Source organism: Anabrus simplex, chromosome 5 (genome assembly GCF_040414725.1).
Source record: "Anabrus simplex isolate iqAnaSimp1 chromosome 5, ASM4041472v1, whole genome shotgun sequence".
Lineage (NCBI taxonomy): Eukaryota > Metazoa > Arthropoda > Insecta > Orthoptera > Tettigoniidae > Anabrus > Anabrus simplex.
In genome coordinates this window covers 56,580,228-56,600,127 of record NC_090269.1, presented here as the reverse complement: position 1 = coordinate 56,600,127, position 19,900 = coordinate 56,580,228, and the positions used below count along the sequence as shown (strand labels likewise).

The 19,900-nt window shown below is 37.5% G+C and overlaps 1 protein-coding gene across 5 annotated transcripts in view; it reads left to right on the top strand.

Annotated features, from left to right (window-relative positions):
• Positions 1 to 19,900, top strand: part of LOC136873739 (phosphatidylinositol 4-phosphate 5-kinase type-1 alpha) — a 561,879-nt gene that overhangs the window by 343,005 nt on the left and 198,974 nt on the right. For 4 of the 5 annotated variants that reach the window (XM_067146914.2, XM_067146910.2, XM_067146912.2 and 1 more), the window contains exon 12: positions 9,575 to 9,637. The exons of the other annotated variant lie outside the window; for it this stretch is intronic. In XM_067146914.2, coding sequence (XP_067003015.2) covers positions 9,575 to 9,637 — 63 coding nt within the window. The remainder of the gene's footprint in view (positions 1 to 9,574; positions 9,638 to 19,900) is intronic. 5 annotated transcript variants of the gene reach the window in all.

The following is a 19,900-nucleotide window of genomic DNA, read 5'->3' as shown; positions in this document are numbered from 1 at the left end:
TGGAAGTGATATTCAAGCCCCTACACTCCATAATTTACATAGTGTGCTCATTTATTCAAGTGATTCTGATGACAATGATGTAAACTTTGATGATTTATTAGGAATTGACTCTGAAGATGGGTTTGTAAATACAGATCCAGAGAGTTATTTACAACTTTAAAGATAAAATCTTGACTAGTTTAATGTTTATGTACAGTTTTATAATCATGTGCACTCTGGTATGCTCAGTAAAATGTCTGGTCCACAGAGTATGTGACAGGCTCAATATTCTGGTCATTCTGAGTTCTGTGCAGTCTGCACCTGGGTAAATTGATCTGATGTAAATGATGTGAATGTATGTTCTTCCAATAGGTTAAATAATCGTGTACGCGTGAAGCAAAGGTATGTTTTTGCCATGAATTGTCCAGAATTGTCCAGTCAGTTATTGACCTTATGCTGTCAGAAGGTGTTATTGGGGCTGATATTTACCATCGTATGAAGAATGCGTATCTGAATGAATGTGTATCATATTGTGCAGTGTTTAGATTGTACAGGGAATTTCATCATGGATGAGTAACGATGTGCCAAAACCAAGTTAGACATACTAAGCTGCTTAGTGGGGAAAAGAAAAATACAATCAAGGGTGCCAGTTCGTAAACAATGGTGTGTCCAAGACTGTTGGATTCCACCTTCAACCACGGATGTTGTTTGCTCGGTGTATCCATCATCAAATGGACTGCTGGGACACTTGCTTGAACCAACAAGGCGGCTGTATTTAGGCAGATATATCGCTCTTACATCTCTCTTTACTTCCTGTATGTTAACATATTCCAAACAATAAACCATTACTGAAACCAACAAAAGTCTTGGTTTCATTTGAACAATTCTTATAATTTTCAAGTTCTGATGAATACCTTTTTAATACTTTTTTGATCTTATACTAATTTATAGACTTTTTTTTTATTTGAATGGAAGGACACATCTACTGTATCTCTCCCCCTATCCCAGTTTTAAGCACATATGTTTGGAATGCTTTGTATATCTGTCATCCTCTAATAAGAGGAAGCTGAAATCCATTTGCTGTTATCAATTGAAAGCAGACATCATAGCATTCAAGAAAATATTAAAACTTTGCCTTGGTCAACTCTCTTCTAGATTTCTCCCCTGTATTATTCAATCTTTCTATTGCCTACTATCAGAACTTATGGATGGAAAAGTTAGTGAAGCGTTAGGTTACCAACAGTTGCCCGATGTTCAGAACGTTTCACCTATGGTGTTTGCAGGCAATGTTATGTTAGTAGTAAAAGATGAAATAACTGTACAGTCACTCCTGAATATTGCTGTAAATAGTTTATTATTCATGGGACTTGCCATTAATCATTCAAAGTGCAAAATTATAAACATTAAAGGAGAAAGTCTCAGCCAAAAAATTACATTACAATTGGAGGCACCACCCTCAATTGTTAAAACAAAAATGATAAAGAATTTAGAAAAGATTGTAATTCCTTTAGTCTCAGTGTTACTGAAACCAGACCAAAAGATTAATATAATTAATCATTACATCTGGCAGGCTTATCTACCCTCTCCAGAGCATCTTATTCGACAAAATTTCATCTCGGTATTTTGTAAGTGTTGATAAAAGCTTGTGATCTGTAGTGAACGAGATCATTGGGTCACCAACACGATTATCTGACTGATTTGATGTATGCTCTGAGCAATGTCCAAGGGCTAGGTCTAAATGAAACAGAATGGGAAAAGGTGTATTCAGCAATTCAGCATATCTCAGAGGTTGCTTAGGATTTATGATGAAGATTTGGCTGTACTGTATATAGAGAACTTCGCACAGAAAAAGTGCATATCATACAACATCTAAATATTCCATGCAATGAAGACAGTGTATAAAATCTGGGGTATTTGCTTCGGATTGAAGTGAGAAATGATCATATGAAGCAAGTTGGAAACTTCCTGGAAACTTCCTTCACAAAGGAAAGGGAGTTGAAGTTTATCAACAACATATGAAAACCAACACTTGCATAAAGACGCAAAACAGAAGGTCATGCTCTGAATGGACAAATGGTATAAAAAAGTCTTGCAATATCTTGGCACTTGGCCTAAGAGCTGTGCTTAGAAGAAACCAGCATACGACTTCATGAAGAAGGCACGGGTGTGACGAACCAGGGACCATGGGCCATATTCTTGGACAGTGTTACGAAGGGAAATTATTGAGAAATTCAAAATTGCACCACAAAGTATGATGATCAGTAGTCCCATCATTAAGTAAACTACAGTGGGAAATTTAGAATTGGTCCATTGTATTGCCAAGATGGTGGCAACTGCTGAGCTGATACTGTCTGCATCAGTAAAAAAAGAGAAAAAATATTTATTCTTAGACCCTGTGGTGTGAATGGAGCAAGACAACCAACAGGCAGTTTGCATTAATGAAGAGGAGAGTATTTACCGAGCATGCATGCCTCTCCTGAGTGAAAGGTATAAACCTACCCGCAAATACATAGGTGGTGAAAGATCTTTTCTTTGGTACTAGAGGATCTATTTTCAGATACATGGTGGCAACATGAAAGGAATATTACTGAAAACCAAATCTGAAACTACTTCTGACACAACTAGTACAATACAATCTCTTCTCAAAAAATACCACAACAGGATGTAAATAGAATTTATTGCAGCCAGTGGCCATATGTTTCAAGAAATATAGAATTAATAGCTAGTCACATAATTCTTTCAAGGACTTCCTCTTCGGGCACTCATCGAGATGGTATCGATCACAACTATTATCACAGAGAGAGCATGCACAGTTCATGGTAGGTGTGTGAAACTTTGTTGTGCGGCAGACTTTATGGTGAAAACCATGTACCGCAAATCTAGTAACATGATGACGTAACTCTTATTTGGAAACTGACCACTCTCTCCTGATCATAGCATCAGTAGAGTAAAAGTCACTCCAAATCTCTGCTTTCTTCCGATAATGCTCTTGCAGTAGTTCCTGATAAAGGCGTCATAAATGGTAGTGACAGGCTGAATCTCGGGTGTTCCAAGAACATTGGTTCTTGACAAAATTCATACACCAGTTTGGATGGTGTCCACTTAGAGACACAAAGCACCCTTTCTGGAAATGAGTCCACAGACACCATAATCAACTTCCCTCTTTTAAACCGGAGAACCTCATGAATATCATTTTGTAAACACTGAATTGCACGAATAGTCAATCGACCATTTCTGAAGCCAAATTGCTCCTCAGGAAGGAAATTTTCTGATAGTTTTTAGCCTTTCTGTTATAAGTTTGGTTAATAGTTTCAAAAGAGTACATTCCAAGGTGATAACCCCGTAAGCATTAGGATCACAAGGATCGCCTTTCCCTTTGTACAAGAGCCTTAGAGTGGAGATTCTCCAAATAATCCCGAATACAACCCTGTCATACGCATTCATTGAACAGAAGTATCCCGATTCCAGAAGAAGATGAGCCGCACTCTTTATGTGTTCATTGTAAATGTTAGCTGGTGTGCAAGCTTTGTTCAAATTCAGCTTCTACTTCGTCTTATGTGAATAGGAGAGAGTTAGCAGGTCTTGTATCATTAAATCGAAGGACCTTGGGAGAAGTGTTCAACCCAAATTTCCATTGGAATGTCACGAGGGAATTTTGGTATTCTGTGTGTGAGTACACTGTATGGTTGACTTTTAGCCTTTTCAATTTGTTCCTTACCTATGTTCTCATAGTACTCTGCCTTTTTTGAGTTTAATGATGGTTCATGCTGTGGGTTACTGTAGTCACGTCCTAGTTCGTGAACCATGGGCAACGGCTGAGTGGCCTAGTAAGTGGTCCTGAGAGTCAGGATACCAGTTGCTATGGAATGGGAGTGGGCATCTCGGACATATTCTGAGTCATGGCCCTCCTTGTGCTCAGGCGGCTAGGACTATACAATTCACCGTTGGTACATAACCCGTTAGAGGAGAGATCCTCACTTGGAGTATGTGCAAGTAGGGTAGCATCCTGCTTCATGAATTTTCCAAGCTCAGAACATTTTAAGCAAGCCTCGGACCTATGGAAGTAACGGAGTCCCACTCCCATTTGACAGGCGAGGGACTCCTTGGAAACAACTTGGCGAACGAAATGGAATTCGATGGGGAGCTATCGATATTAATGGGGCTTATGGAAGAAAGAAAGTAGAACTGGCTGAGTCAGCAAAGAGGATGCATTTGGATGTGCTAGGAGTAAGTGATATTCGGGTAAGGGGAGATAACGAGGAAGAGATAGGAGATTATAAAGTGTACTTGATGGGTGTTAGAAAGGGAAGGGCAGAGTATGGGGTAGGGATGTTTATCAGGAATACCATTGCACACAACATAGTTTCTATTAGGCACGTAAATGTGCGAATGATGTGGGTAGATTTGTCAGTTGGAGGAATTAGGATGAGAATTGTCTGTGTTTTCACCATGTGAGGGTGCAGATGAGGATGAAGTTGACAAGTTTTATGAAGCATTGAGAGATATCGTGGTCAGGGTCAACAGCAAGGATAGAATAGTGCTAATGGGCGATTTCAATGCAAGAGTTGGGAATAGAAGTGAAGGATACGAAAGGGTGATTGGTAAATGTGGGGAAAATATGGAAGCTAATGGGAATGGGAAGCATTTGCTGGACTTCTGTGCTTAGTATGGTTTAGCTGTTATGAATACATTCTTCAAGCATAAGGCTATTCACCGCTACACATGGGAGGCTAGGGGTACCAGATCCATAATAGACTATATCTTAACCGACTTTGAATTCAGGAAATCTGTTAGGAATGTACGAGTTTTCCAGGGATTTTTCGATGATACAGACCACTATCTGATCTGTAGTGAACTACTGTAAGTATCGCTAGGCCTAGGGTAGAGAAAGTGAAATCTGTCTCCAAACGAATAAGGGTAAAAAATCTCCAGAACGAGGAAATTAGACAGAAGTACATGGATATGATTAGTGAGAAGTTTCGAACAGGAGACAGTAAGCAGGTTCAACATATAGAAAGAGAATGGGTGGCATACAGAGATGCTGTAGTAGAAACAGTAAAGGAATGCCTAGGAACAACTGTGTGTAAAGATGGGAAAAGGTGAACGTCTTTGATGAAGTGAGAGCAGCTTCTAAACGTAAAAAGAAGTCTTATCAGAAATGGCTCCAAACAAGGGCCGAGGCAGACAGGGATTTGTATGTAGGTGAAAGAAACAGAGCAAAACAAATAGTTGTTGAATCCAAAAAGAAGTCATGGGAAGATTTTGGTAATAACCTGGAAAGGCTAGGTCAAGCAGCCAAGAAACCTTTCTGGACAGTAATAAAGAATCTTAGGAAGGGAGGAAAAAGGAAATGAACAGTGTTTTGAGTAATTCAGGTGAACTCATACTAGATGGAGAGGTGTAGGGATTATTTTGAACATCTTCTCAACGTAAAAGGAAATCATCCTGGTGGTGTTGCAAACAGCCAAGCTCATGGGGAGGAGGAATATGATGTTGGTGAAATTACGCTTCAGGAAGTGGAAAGGATTGTAAATAAACTCCATTGTCATAAAGCAGCAGGAATACATGAAATTAGACCTGAAATGGTGAAGTATAGTGGGAAGGCAGGGATGAAATGGCTTCATGGAGTAGTAAGATTAGCATGGAGTGTTGGTAAGTTACCTTCAGATTGAACAAAAGCAGTAGCTGCACCTATCTATAAGCAAGGGAACAGGAAGGATTGCAACAACTATCGAGGTATCTCATTAATTAGTATACTAGGCAAAGTATTCACTGGCATCTTGGAAGGGAGGGTGCGATCAGTAGTTGAGAGGAAGTTGGATGAAAATCAGTGTGGTTTCAGATCACAGAGGGGTTGTCAGGATCAGATTTTCAGTATGCGACAGGTAATTGAAATATGCTACGAGAGGAATAGGCAGTTGTTTGTTTCGTAGATCTAGAGAAAGCATATGACAGGGTACCGAGGGAAAAGATGTTTACTATACTGGGGGACTATGGAATTAAAGGTAGATTATTGAAATCAATCAAAGGCATTTGTGTTGACAATTGGGCTTCAGTGAGAATTGATGGTAGAATGAGTTCTTGGTTCAGGGTACTTACAGGGGTTAGACAAGGCTGTAATATTTCACCTTTGCTGTTTGTAGTTTACATGGATCATCTGCTGAAAGGTATAAATTGGCAGGGAGGGATTCAGATAGGCAGAAATGTAGTAAGCAGTCTGGCCTATGCTGACGATGTGGTCTTAATGGCAGATTGTGCTGAAAGCCTGCATTCTAATATCTTGGAACTTGAAAATAGGTGCAATGAGTATGGTATGAAAATTAGCCTCTCGAAGACTAAATTGATGTCAGTAGGTAAGAAATTAAACAGAATTGTATGTCAGATTGGTGATACAAAGCTAGAACAGGTATATAATTTCAAGTATTTAGGTTGTGTGTTCTCCCAGGATGGTAATATAGTAAGTGAGATTGAATCAAGGTGTAGTAAAGCTAATGCAGTGAGTTCGCAGTTGCAATCAACAGTATTCTGTAAGAAGGAAGTCAGCTCCCAGACGAAACTATCTTTACATCGGTCTGTTTTCAGACCAACTTTGCTTTACGGGAGCGAAAGCTGGGTGGACTGAGGATATCTTATTCATAAGTTAGAAGTAACAGACATGAAAGTAGCAAGAGTGATTGCTGGTACAAACAGGTGGGAACAATGACAGGAGGGTGCTCAGAATGAGGAGATAAAGGCTAATTTAGGAATGAACTCAATGGATGAAGCTGTACGTATAAACCGGCTTCGGTGGTGGGGTCATATGAGGCGAATGGAGGAGGATAGGTTACCTAGGAGAATAATTGACTCTGTTATGGAGGGTAAAAGAAGTAGAGGGAGACCAAGACGACGATGGTTAGACTCAGTTTCTAGCGATTTAAAGATAAGAGGTATAGAACTAAATGCGGCCGCAGCATTAGTTGCAAATAGAGGATTGTGGCAACGTTTAGTGAATTCACAGAGGCTTGCAGACTGAACGCTGAAAGGCATAACAGTCTTTAATGATAATGTATGTATGTATGAGGTATTTATATTCCTTTTGTCTCTCAGCATAATCATGAAGTGTAACATCTGTTAGGGAATATCTGACAACATGAAGATAGTGTAAGACCTCCTGCCGAGTTCTGTAGCAGGTAGTATCGAACCATAGCTTTGCCTTCCAGTCAGTCTTAACTATCGTTGCATTGTGAATAATTGTCTCCATATATTTGTGTCGCTATATTAATCTGACCATCTCGTAATAGATTGTTGATTAAAATGACACCCTCTTTATCTGAATTCATGAGGTCCGTATCCAACACCCTGGATCTGGAGGTTATCTTACGAGGGGTGATGTGTTTCTGATAAAGTAGAAAGGTTGTTGCCACTGGTAGATGTTTACTCTCAATTCTGTTGAGGATCGTCTGATTGACAGACTGAACAGAGTGTAGGTTGGACAACACCAGGTCTATTGTGCTGCTTCGGTTTGTAATGGGTCAGAGAAGTAATAATAATGTTAATTTTATTTGCTTTATGTCCCACTAACTACTTTCATGGTTTTTGGAGATGCCGAGGTGCCAGAATTTAGTCCCACAGGAGTTCTTTTACATGTCATTAAATCTACCGACACGAGGCTGATGTATTTGAGCACCTTCAAATACCACCAGACTGAGCCAGGATTGAACCTGCCAAATTGGGGTCAGAAGGCCAGCGCCTCAACTGTCTGAGCCACTCAGCCCGGTGATCATAGAAGTAGGAGAGGATCTGAAGGAAATAGGCCTTACAACAGAAGACACTACAAATAAGATAAAATAGAATACAAAACTCAAGAATACAAATCTACGCTTTACCCTCACACGAAACAAACCCACAACAGGCACATTTTCAACCAAGGAAAGGGCACGAAGATCAGAGCGTCTGAAGAAGTACTGGGAGGACTACAAAGCCTGAACAATCCCTTCAAAGAGACTTCAATGATGGACTGACTAAAGTGAACCTATGGAGTCATAAAAGAAGAAGAATATATAAAAATATTTTTAAACTCTCAATTCACTTATTACATAACTGTTTGTATGGCAAATTCTAGTGTAAATTCTTATAAAAATTTCTAGCCATTAATTGTAAATCATGAATGTAGTTTTCTTTCTCGACCTTTGTGGTCACCTTAAATGCTACGCAGATGTTTTGTTTAAAAATGAAGCAAGCTTTTTAAGTAAGTACTGTTTTTAAATATGGCCACTGTAGCGCTTTGGTCGTACATGGTACAAACGAATCGGTGATGAGCTCCTCTTTGCAGCAAAATTTCAGAGCATGGCATTATACAGAAGTGAAACATGGACAGTGTTATATAGAAGTGAAACATGGACAGTGACAGGTACATAAGAAAAGAGAATTAAAATCTTTAAAATGTAAAGAAGAATATTGTTGATGAAGTGGATAGATTCGATCATGATTGAAGGAACGCTATATCAAGGTAGGGAGATAAGAATGATTTTGAAAAATTTGTCCATGAGAAGAATAACAGATTGAAAGCGCACGTCTTAAAAGACCCAGATCTTGCGTGGTTGAGTTCTGAAGGAGGTGTAGTGGGGGTAAGAATGATGCCAAGACATGAATATGGCAATCATAGTAAAATCTACTATATCTAGAGGTGAAGAAGTTGACAGAAGTTAGGATGACATGAAATCCTGCATTAAACCAGTCTATAGACTGTTAACTCAAACAAGAATGTATCTTTTTCAAAATTTAGTTGGTATGAAGATAGATTGGATTAATTGGTTTGCATGTTTGTCTTTATGAAAGACAATATTATTTACTTGCTGAGGATAAGGTTGTCTTTGCACTTGCAGGGTTGTTGTTCCTGGTGTAACAGGAACTAAAATCACCGGAAATGTTATGTCTATCTCTAAAATTCAACAAATTGCAAGCACCTTTAAAGTAAAGTGGATTTCTGCTATACCGGTAGTTAAAGATTAAACCTGTATCTGAAGGCTGCAGGACATTTTTATGCTTACAACATATCTTATCACTGATATTTTCTAGCTAATATGAACTATCCTATTGTGTTAAATCTTTAGTGTTCTTTCTTGTGGCGTATTGTTATATATTATAAAATCCTCTTTTAGATGATGCTTTGTGTGTTTAATCAATAGGAACAGATATAGAAAATTTCAAGTTTCCATAAATTATCATCCTGTCACCTAAAGAACTTTGGATCACAAATAGTCTTTGCTTTGCTAGATGGCAAGCTCCTAGAAGAGTAAAGCATTCTTTGTGTATTGTAGTTTCTCATATTTAAATAAACTGATGTTTTTTATTGCTAGGGAGACGGGTATAGTTTCAAAAGTCTTTATTCTTTGCCATGTACAGTTCTTCCATCAATCCTTACTTCTAGTTCCTGGCTGCCAAAACCATGTAGTTTTAGAAATAATTTCAATATGATACCTTTTTCCTAGTATTATATCCAGTTTTGATATTATCTTTCTCTACTTCTTATTATTTTCTCTTTTTCTCTGTCTGTGTCTTTGTGCCCTGTGCTGATCCGTGCGTAATATTCGCACCTCTCCTTTGAAATCTCCAGTGGACTTGCCGGAAATAAAAGGCAATCATCGCAAGTTCCGCACCCTGGTTACCAGCTATATAGGTACGCTACTTATATGCTCTGTCGTCTTTGAATTTTGGTTGTTTTCTAACCCTACACAGCAATACTCCACCTTCTTTACTAGCTTGGGAATTATTGTCTTGAATATGTTTTTATTTCATAGCATGTGATTTTTCCCCACTCATTTGTCTTTTATCCTTCACTAAATGTGCTTGAATTATAGTTGTTGTATTCAGTGTTTGTTCTACCAGAAAGGTCTGTTTGGTGTTGAATTTCTTTTTGCTTCCTCACAAATTGCAGGTGGTTTGTAATCCTTGTTTTCTTTGTATATACAAGGAGGTGGTTACACAATTTTCATTGATAAATTGGTTGAAGCTATGCTTTAAACTAACTGTTGGCTTTCAGTATAACTTCATTCACATTTTGCAGATGAATATTTCATAGTTTTCTGTATGACTCATAAAATGTGTGTTCAAAATATGCTTGCAAAGTTTGTCATTCTGTTAAGTGCTTGTATAGGTATAGGGTATTATTAGAACACTCAAGTTAGGATAAAAAGTAGTTTCAAGATTTTGCTGTTTAAGTGTATTGCTCTTGTAAGATCTTTTTATTCTTCCTAGTTTGTAACATTCATTTGAAGTTTTATCATGGGCTTTGGATCACTCTTGCCATTGTGGATAGCCCCAAATATGAACATGTGGGTTAGCCTTTGTTCATGTGTTGCATATGTACCATACATATGTAAAGGAAGTGATCTAGCTCTGAAATCTTTAAAAACTGGGCATCTTGCTTATGAAATACGTTGTGTTTCTTCTCAAAATGTCCTTTTCTTGGGTAGAAAGTAGATTGCTAAATATAAATATCTTGTAACAGGAATTATGAAGTCATTTGTTACTGTGTGTTGTTGGATGGCTTCTTATTAACTTCTGCAGTTTGCAAACCACTAAATATTTATTTGTGTTAAGCATAGTATGCTTTTGTAAGAGCAGGTGTTCTTAATGATTCCTTTGTTTTCAGAAAGAGGTAATGGATGAGTTGATGAAATGAATTGCTGGCCAGATTGCCCTCTTTTTGTTTCATTAATTTCTTAATAGATTTTGAAAAGTTGGAATCGTTTAGAATAACTGCAGTATGTGTATTTTGCAACATTGTCATGTGTCTGTCACATTGTTACGTTCCATTTTAGCACCTAGTGTAGTATGGTGGTGGTGGTATTAGTGTTATGCATATTTAACCTGTGGTGGTAGTATATGTTTCATTTATGGTAGTACTAGTGGTGGTTGTTGTGCATATTTAATCAGTGGTGGTAGTATATGTTTCAGTTAGAATGAGTTATTTAATTGAAAGGAAAGACTTTATTTCTTTCTTTCTTAGTTTCATTCTTTCTTTTCTTTTTTTCTGGAAGTTAAGACTTTTTTGTGTGTGTGCATGTAATGAGGATCCTTTCTCATAGTTTTGCGTGACTTACAAGTTTCATTCTTGTATTAAGCTATCTTACTTTACTGCATGTTTCTTATCAAACTTTAAGAAGGATAAAAGATGAAGAAAAGCTAACTTATTAAGGCAAGTATATGATAGAAACACACTCTCCAGTATCTACGTCTCTTCAAGATGAACAAATAACATTGACTTGTGTTGTTACTGATCTGGAAGGTCTTGCTCCTCTTTATATCTATCGCATCCTTGCCTTGATATATAGCTGTTCTGCATTGTTGTTATATCTGCTGCTTATTTTAGGTGTACCTTCTGAAACAGTAGTAATTTTGTGTGAATGGCTGGAATTGAACTTTACTAAGAATATGTGTTATGTAATTTATAGCTTGTGTATCTAGATGTTCTTTTTTAAACAGAAACTTGCAAGTACTGTAGTGGATTAAATGTAGGCTAATATAATCCTGATGTTATAATTTGATATTTCAGTGCTATCATGGAGAATAAATTTGTGTTTACTAGATCTGTTTAAAAGGTAAAGGGGCAATTATCTTTCTGTGTTCTTTCTCTCTATCTTTCTTTCTAGATTCACTTATACAGTAGTTACATGATTTTCTTATTTTGCCTTAATAATAAATGTTCTTTCAGGAGTTTATTGAGAAATGTAACTGTTATTTTATTAGGATATTGCATTATATATTGTGCATTTCCAAGTTAAACTTGTCTCTTAGCCCTGGAAATTGAGTGCCATCCTATCATTTACTTGGAGTAAGTAAAGTATTTACCCAGGTCAAACCAAAGAGTGATGTCCCCAGTGTCCCCAGAAGTTTGTTACATTGTTAATGGAGTGGATGTAACTCATGGGGACCACTATAAATTCTTAGGTGTTAATATAAGGAAAGATCTACATTGGGGTAATCACATTAACAAGATTGTAAATAAAGGTTACAGAACTCTTCATATGGTTATGATAGTATTTAGGGGGTTAGAGCAAAGATGTGATGTAGAAGACCAGCATGATTTGTTCGGGGTGGGTGATTTCTGACAAGAGAGTAGTGTCATGAAAATGTTGCAAATTTTGGGCCAGGAAGACTTGATAGTAAGGAGGCACGCTGCACGACTAAGTGGTATTTTCCATCCTGTCAACGGAGAGATGGCATGGAATGACCTTAGTAGTCAAATAAGCTTTAATGAAGTTTTTAAAAGTATGAAAGATCACAATATGAAGATAAATTTGTAATAGAATATAATAAATTGGGACCGAGCGAGTTGGCCATGCAGTTAGGGGCACGCAGCTGTGAGCTTGCGTTCGGGAGATACTGGGTTCGAACCCCGCTGTTTGCAGTCTTGAAGATGGCTTTCTGTGGTTTCCCATTTACACACCGTGCAAATGCTTGGGCTATACCTTAATTAAGGCCACGGTCACTTCCTTCCTACTCTTAGCCCTTTCCTATCCCATCGTCGCCATATGTGTCAGTGCGGCGTAAAGAAACTTCTAAAAACAGGTTAAATTGGGGGAAATATTCTAATTAGAGATTGAAGGGAGATGTTTGATAAATGACCCAGTTCTTTGAAATGATTTAAGAGGAGACTAGGTAAATAACTGATAAGGAATCTCGCCACCTGGGTGACAGCCCTAAATGCAGATCAGTAATTGACTGACTGGCTGACTGGCTGGCCGGCTGACCGACCGACCAACTAAGTACAAGCCATTGTTGAGGGTTTAACACTGTTTGGCCTCATATGAAAATGGGAAACCATGGAAAACCATCTTCAGGGCTGCTGACAGTGGGGTTCAAACCCACCATCTCCTAAATGCAATCTTATAGCTACTAGCCTTTATCTCACAACTACTCTCTTAGTGCACTTTGATACCTCAGTTTAAATATCCTGGAAATGCTTTTAGATTTCATCTTAATTAGTCATGAAACTAAAATACATTTTTAAAGAATAGGCTCTAAACTTTTGTTATAGTAAATTGGATCAATAAAAGAAAGAAAGAGAGAAAGAAAACAAACAAACAAACAAACAAACAAACAAAGAAGTATGCAATGGAGGAGAGAAATATAGAATAACACATACTCAGTTGACTTATGACAACTAAAAGAAAGAAAAGAAAAAAATGTTTATGCCATAGATCCCGCCTTCCCAGTCTAGTCTCTTACAGATAGGGCTTCCAATAAACACATCACAGCTGTACAGATTATCAAATGACATTGCAGGTACTTAATACATGGAGCTTTTCACCTCAGTATTCCTGGTCCCTAAACTGAGAAGGTGGTGTCTACGAGGATAAAAAGTTGTAACTAAACATAATCAGTTTCCATTTGTAAGAGTTTCCAGTCTTGAATTAGCTGCCTATGTGGAGCAGTGCTAAAGTATCAAATTTGTAATCCCAAGATCTCCGATTTGATCTGGTTTAGTTAGTCAGTTACTGAAGGGTAGGCAAATATCTTGGCATGCTGTCACAATTGCAGACATGTTGAAGACTTGGGTGGCACAATGAACTACTATTTCTTCTCCTTTTTCTACTGCTTTTCCCACACGTGTGGGGTCGTTGGTGCGAATTGTGTTGCCGATGTGAATTTGGCCCTATTTACAGCCTGATGCCCTTCTTTACGCCAACCCTGTGTGAAGGAATGTAATCACTCTTGCGTGTTCTATGGAGGTTGGTAGTCTGGTGTGTTGTCTGAATATGAAGAGGAAAAGCCAGAAGAATTAGTCAGATGCTGTTATAATCCTCGACCCATCGGGAATTGAACCCAGTACGCTCTGAACCAAAGACCTCAACACTGGCCATTCAACCAAGGAATTGGACGGTGGCACAATTAATATGTATCTAAAATTAACTACTCAGAAATAATCCTTGCTGAGAGTCTTGGCTATTGCAGTTTAAGCTATGTAGCTCTTAGCATGTATTCAGCAGATAGTGGTTTCAAAACCCACTGTGACAGCCATGAAGATTGTTTCCCAGTTTCACAAGAGTCAAATGCTTGGGCTGTATCTTAACTAAGGCTGTGGTGTCACTTCCTTTCTAGTCCTAACTCTGTCCTATCCTATCTTTGCCATAAGAGAGTCAGTGTGATGTGAAACCAGTAGAGAATATTGAAATTGTTACTCATGCTGCCTAAATGGTACCGCTTCTTACAGTCTGCTACACAAATTATTAACTGTATTTTTCACTTATTGATAAATGTTGTGTGCATCTTCAGTTGTCTGAGTATTGAGTATTGTTTATAAAGATGTTCTGTAATTTTACAATACTCTTTTCTGCCTCTCCTGTCAATAACAGTATCCATGCTGGATTATTGCAAATGAAGCTCCCTCTATGGGTCAGTGGTACTACGTTGGCCTCTGGACATGTATTCATCTCCCAAAGTTATTATGCTCAAGTGGCCAAAATTTGTATGAATACATACAAGGGATGTAAATAAAGTAGTGGCAACGTAGTCAAAACACTGGCAGGAGATCAGGCATGTGCAAATACGATGTGGGAGCTGTCAGGTGGCACTGTTGTCGATGTGTGGTGTGCATTTGACGGACATCCATTTGGGAGTGTTGTTGCTGTGTGACATTAAAGTGAAGAATGTTGATTTCTCTGCTCTAAAGCATGTTTTCAAAAGGTGATCAGTGTTCATGGATTAAAATCAAGGTTGCCCATGGCAAAAAAGCATCAGAATGTTACCGAGGATTACGTGAAGCCTGTGGTGAGAATGCATTACCGTATAGGATGGTTGCCCGATGGGTCAAGGCGTTTCATGTGAGTCGGAATGAGACTGCAGATTTGCACCACATAGATCGGCCGTCCATTCCTCAAGATCAGATAGACATCGTGAGTGGTCTCGTTTCAGTAGACCATTGAAGGACTGTATGGGAATTATCCATAGAGGTTGGTCTTAGTCATTAAACGGTGTGGCACATACTGACGAAATGTCTTAACATGAAGAAAATTGCGTCCTGTTGAGTTCATCAACTCGCCGACATACAGAAATGGCTCCAGTATGTACTGGCTGGCATCCACCTGGACAGATACCACAATGAAGGAGATGTATTTCTGCAGCATATTGTTGCCATTGATGAGGCGTGAGCACGAGCCTACGAGCCTTAATTAAAGTATCAGTCGAATGAATGGTGGCACCCAGATTCGCCACGTCCACAGAAATTTCAACAGAACCTTTCTTGTTCTCTTCATCGGTGACCATACATTCCACCAAATAATTTTTGGACTTGATATCTAACCTCCTCATAATATACTTTGTGTTATGATTGAAATACACGAAATGTCATCTACATAAAATATTTAAAATTACCTTATTTTAAATAAGTTATAACTAAAATACAAAACATGTCAACTAAATAAAATATTTAAAATTACATAAAAACAAACAAATATGTTAATAAAATAAGTTTTAAATAAAAATACCAGACTTGCCAACTAATGAAATATTTAAAATGACATAAAAACTATACGTTTTTGTAAAATAAGCATACCTTTCGTAAAATACTAACGATGTCACAAATACCTGAAGTTTGTGTCTACAATTTATATTTTTGTTTCAGCTCCTTCTGTTTGTATATTCCTTCTGAATGACTAATCTCTTCATGGTTGGCCGGGCTGAGTAGCTCAGACGGTTGAGGCGCTGGCCCTCTGACCCCAACTTGGCAGGTTCGATCCTGGCTCAGTCCGGTGGTATTTGAAGGTGCTCAAATACGTCAGCCTCGTGTCGGTAGATTTACTGGCACGTAAAAGAACTCCTGTGGGACAAAATTCCGGCACCTCGGCGTCTCCGAAAACTGAAAAAGTAGTTAGTGGAACGTAAAGCAAATAACATTATTATTATTATTATTATTATTATTATTATTATTATTATTATTATTATTATTATTATTATCATCATCATCATCATCATCATCATCATCATCTTCATGGTCAGGTGTGATTTAGCTTTCTGCACACTATAAAACAAAAATAAATCCAAGTGTTGTATGCCAGAACCAAGAAAAAGATCTTTTAATTAAAGATAATGTTGAATTAATAAAAGACTTGCTTATGAAGGCCGCTTGTACACTTATTAATTCATGAATAGATATGGCTGACCTTGACTCATGATTGTATATCGGTATCTTTTTAGAAACAAACGAACCGGGCGAGTTGCCCGTGCAGTTAGGGGCGCGCATTTATGACCTTGCATTCAGGAGATAGGGGGTTCGAACCCCACTGTTGGCAGCCCTGAAGATGGTTTTCTGTGGTTTCCCATTTTCACACCAGGCAAATGCTGGGGTTGAACCTTAATCAAGTCCACGGCTGCTTCCTTCCCATTCCTAGGCCTTTCCTATCCCATCGTCGCCATAAGACCTATCTGTGTCGGTGCGACGTAAAGCAAATAGGAAAAAAAACATGCGAGCCAATTTTTAACTTATTCTTCTGTCCTATAAATTTAAAAAAGTCAGACCCACGATATGTTGGACTTACCTTGTGGCCATACCGGGCAACGTATCAACATCAGCAAACTTGTATTTTAAAAAAAATGGTTTTTATGTAACTTTAAGTATTTTATAGTTGACAAGTTTTGTATTTAAATTATGTAACTTATTTAGAGTAAGGTCATTTTAAATATTTTACGTGAATGACATTTTTCTTGTATTTCAATCATAACTCAATTAGAGTAGCCTACATTGTGAGAAGGTTAGATATCAAAATTATTTGGTGGAATATTTGGTCGCTGATGAAAAGAACCAGAGGGATTCTCGAAACATGTACAGTATTTTATTGATATGGATTGAATAACTTTCTATAGTATTGACAAGGCAGACTTAGATTTTTAACATTGACTTTCAGTGGTGTATTGGCTCTGTGGTTCGGATCATGTAGCTGTGAGCTTATATGTGGGAGATTGTGAGTTCAAACCCCACCATTGGCAGCCCTGAAAGTTTGTTTTCCATGGTTTTCCATTTTCACACTAGACAGATTTTGGGACTATGCTTCCTTCCTGGACCTGTCCTATCTCATTGTTACCATTGGACCTCTCGAGTGAGTGTGATGTAAAACAAATAGGAAAAACCCTGTTCATTTAGGTACTGCTTAATATCATTCTGGTTACAACTGTGTCTAAGGATATTTGCGCATGTAAAGTTGGATATCTTTTGCTTGGCAAATGGATGAAGTAATACCGTTTCATGTTGTAAAAGAAATTTAGTTGCATTTTTCTGTCCTATTAGCTTAAGATTAATTAATTACTGATATTTAATTAGTTTTGTTTCGGATAATATCAACCTTACAGGAAGTATTTACATGTATCTTCCATGACTTAAAATATGCCCTCAGTGGCTTAAGGCAGCTATGGTTCAAATTCTGGTCCAAACTTGCTTGACTCCTTGCTTTATCTGTTACAAGGAGACTGCTTATGCTGTTTTAAAAGTAAAATGAAGCCATCTCCATACAGGCAACAAAGACCCTTGGAGGAGTGAAAGGCTTCCACTATCCGTAATACCAGAACCAAATGTGTTTGAGTGGTTAGATGTGTGCTGGGCTAGATTTGTCCCTAAGAATCAACTAGATAATCATCTTTCATATAGACAAAGTGAACCTCAGGGCCATGTAGAAAGTTATACATAAGTAGAAAGAAATCTTGTTTCTAAATACTTGACTTCCTGACTAGGAATCAAACCCACATCTTTCCAGTGAACTGAACATACTTTTAAATCAGGTAGGCAGCCCGTCCCTATGTAGTCCTTAGACGTTGAATTATAAGTTTAAAGCCAGGTTCACACAGAGTCATGAACTGGCTGAGAGCACTACTTGTTTTGAGCCTACGCTATGACTTGCTTATCAACACAGGTAATCATAACCTTCTCCAGTTCACACGGAACAAGTTGTCTCGTTGGTCATACGTTTCTTGCTCGTTGTTCAATCATGGCAGAACGTGAAGCTGCAAAAGTTGTTTGTGAACTGTTAATAGGGAGGAGTTTCCCCTGCCAACCAAAAAACACTCTCTTTAGAACAACATAAACAAAAACATTAATAGAAGGCTTTAATACTAAATATCAAATATTTCATCGTTTTACCACAACAGTGTCAAGGTCATAAGAACTTTTAACTTCAAATTAAAAGAAGAAGAAGAAGAAGAAGAAGAAGAAGAAACCATAAACATTAAGAACAAGCAAAATACTAGCGATAAAAATGTTTAATGACTTTCAAAGTGTGTTTTTTTACTGTCTGTGTCAATTTTAGATATTTTTAGCTAAAAATGTCTCATAAGATGACATAGTCCTTAATTAGTATATGTATATAATGTATATTATGTATATAATGTATATGTAGGGAAAAATAAAATATTGAAAGGTAGAAACTCTCTCTGAGTGAAATTTGAGTGAGGGTCAGTACGGGTCCATACAATTAATTTCATAAACTACACTATTAATGCACAAGTTGAGAAATCATTTGAAAAACTCAAACAAAAAGCAGGCATGTGTGGCTTTGTGACTGGGTTACTCTGTGCCACCAATAGTATTTGCAGTGAATAATCCTTGGAAAAACAAAATGGCTACAGAAACTTTTTTTAGGATGGAGCCAAATCTGTTTTGGTTTTTTCTCAATGAAGTTAAAGCAATGATTCAGAAAAAAGACACTGAACATGAGAAAGGCAGTTCTGTCAGAGTCAACTTCATGAAGAAGAAATTTTAAAAGTTTTGTCTGTTCCTTTTCATTCGATGACCTTCCTTCCGGAAGGTTATCAATATCAGAAAATTTTGTTTCTTCTAACAACTTTGAACTTCTGAATCTAGGTTTGCTTGAAAACCATGAGACCTTAGGTTTTATATGGCAGAGGCTCTGGATTTCTTTGAGTTCTCAATATTTTTCTAAATTTCCTGATAATAGGAAGATTTTTTGCAACTTTATGAATCCCGAAACAAATTTGTTCATTTCACTGCATAATGCTTCATTCCTTACAACTCCATTCTTTCATTTCGTAATTTATTTTCCACAAACATTCCTTTTCGCAATACAAGTCGACAAACTTCATCACCTGTGCACTACTCGTTTTATACACTGACCCATTGGGCACAAATATGACTGAAGCGGTCATGCTCATTACAACCAATCGGAGATCTCACAACCCACCTTTTTGAGGACTCACACAACCCCTTCTCCAACTACCAATAGTTCCCACAAGGTAATGATCACGACCTGCTGGCTGATGAGTAGTGCTTTCGCCCTGTTCATGACTCTGTGTGAACCCGGCTTAAGACTTTTTAAACAGATCTGGTATGATAAGGCTCATTCTCTTTTCCAATCTCCCCGTATTTATCAGTAATGCAATACTATTCATGTATCATGTTATAAATATTTAAGAAACGTTTTCTTTGGGTCACTGTTTGTCTAAATTTGTCCTAAAAGTGCTAGTTGGCATTTCTTGTTCAGTACAACTCCATGTGTTTTTATAAATATTACTTGTATGATTTATTTCCACATTTAATGTTTGATAGAATGTGTTTTCTTAGTTGTGTGATTCTCATCTAGATTGAGTAGTCTTTATTGGTAACTGATCTTGCAATACAAATATGTTGCATTGCTTTGTATATTGTATAGAAATGTTAACATAATTGCTGTATATAACTTATTGAGTTTTAATGTTAACTTATAAATGTGTATGTGCATTTACACTTCGTTGTTTGATGTATTGGGTAAATAGGTTATGCTTATTAACTACTGAGAGTATTACATGTCTTGTTTCAGATCTTTCAGCTGTTGACTCCAGACTTTATTTATTTCTATGTTAATCTCTGTTTTTGTGTTGTTTTCATGTAATTTTGAATATATGTATGCATCCCCACTGTAGTAGAAGAATTTATAACAAAATTGTTGTAGCCTGA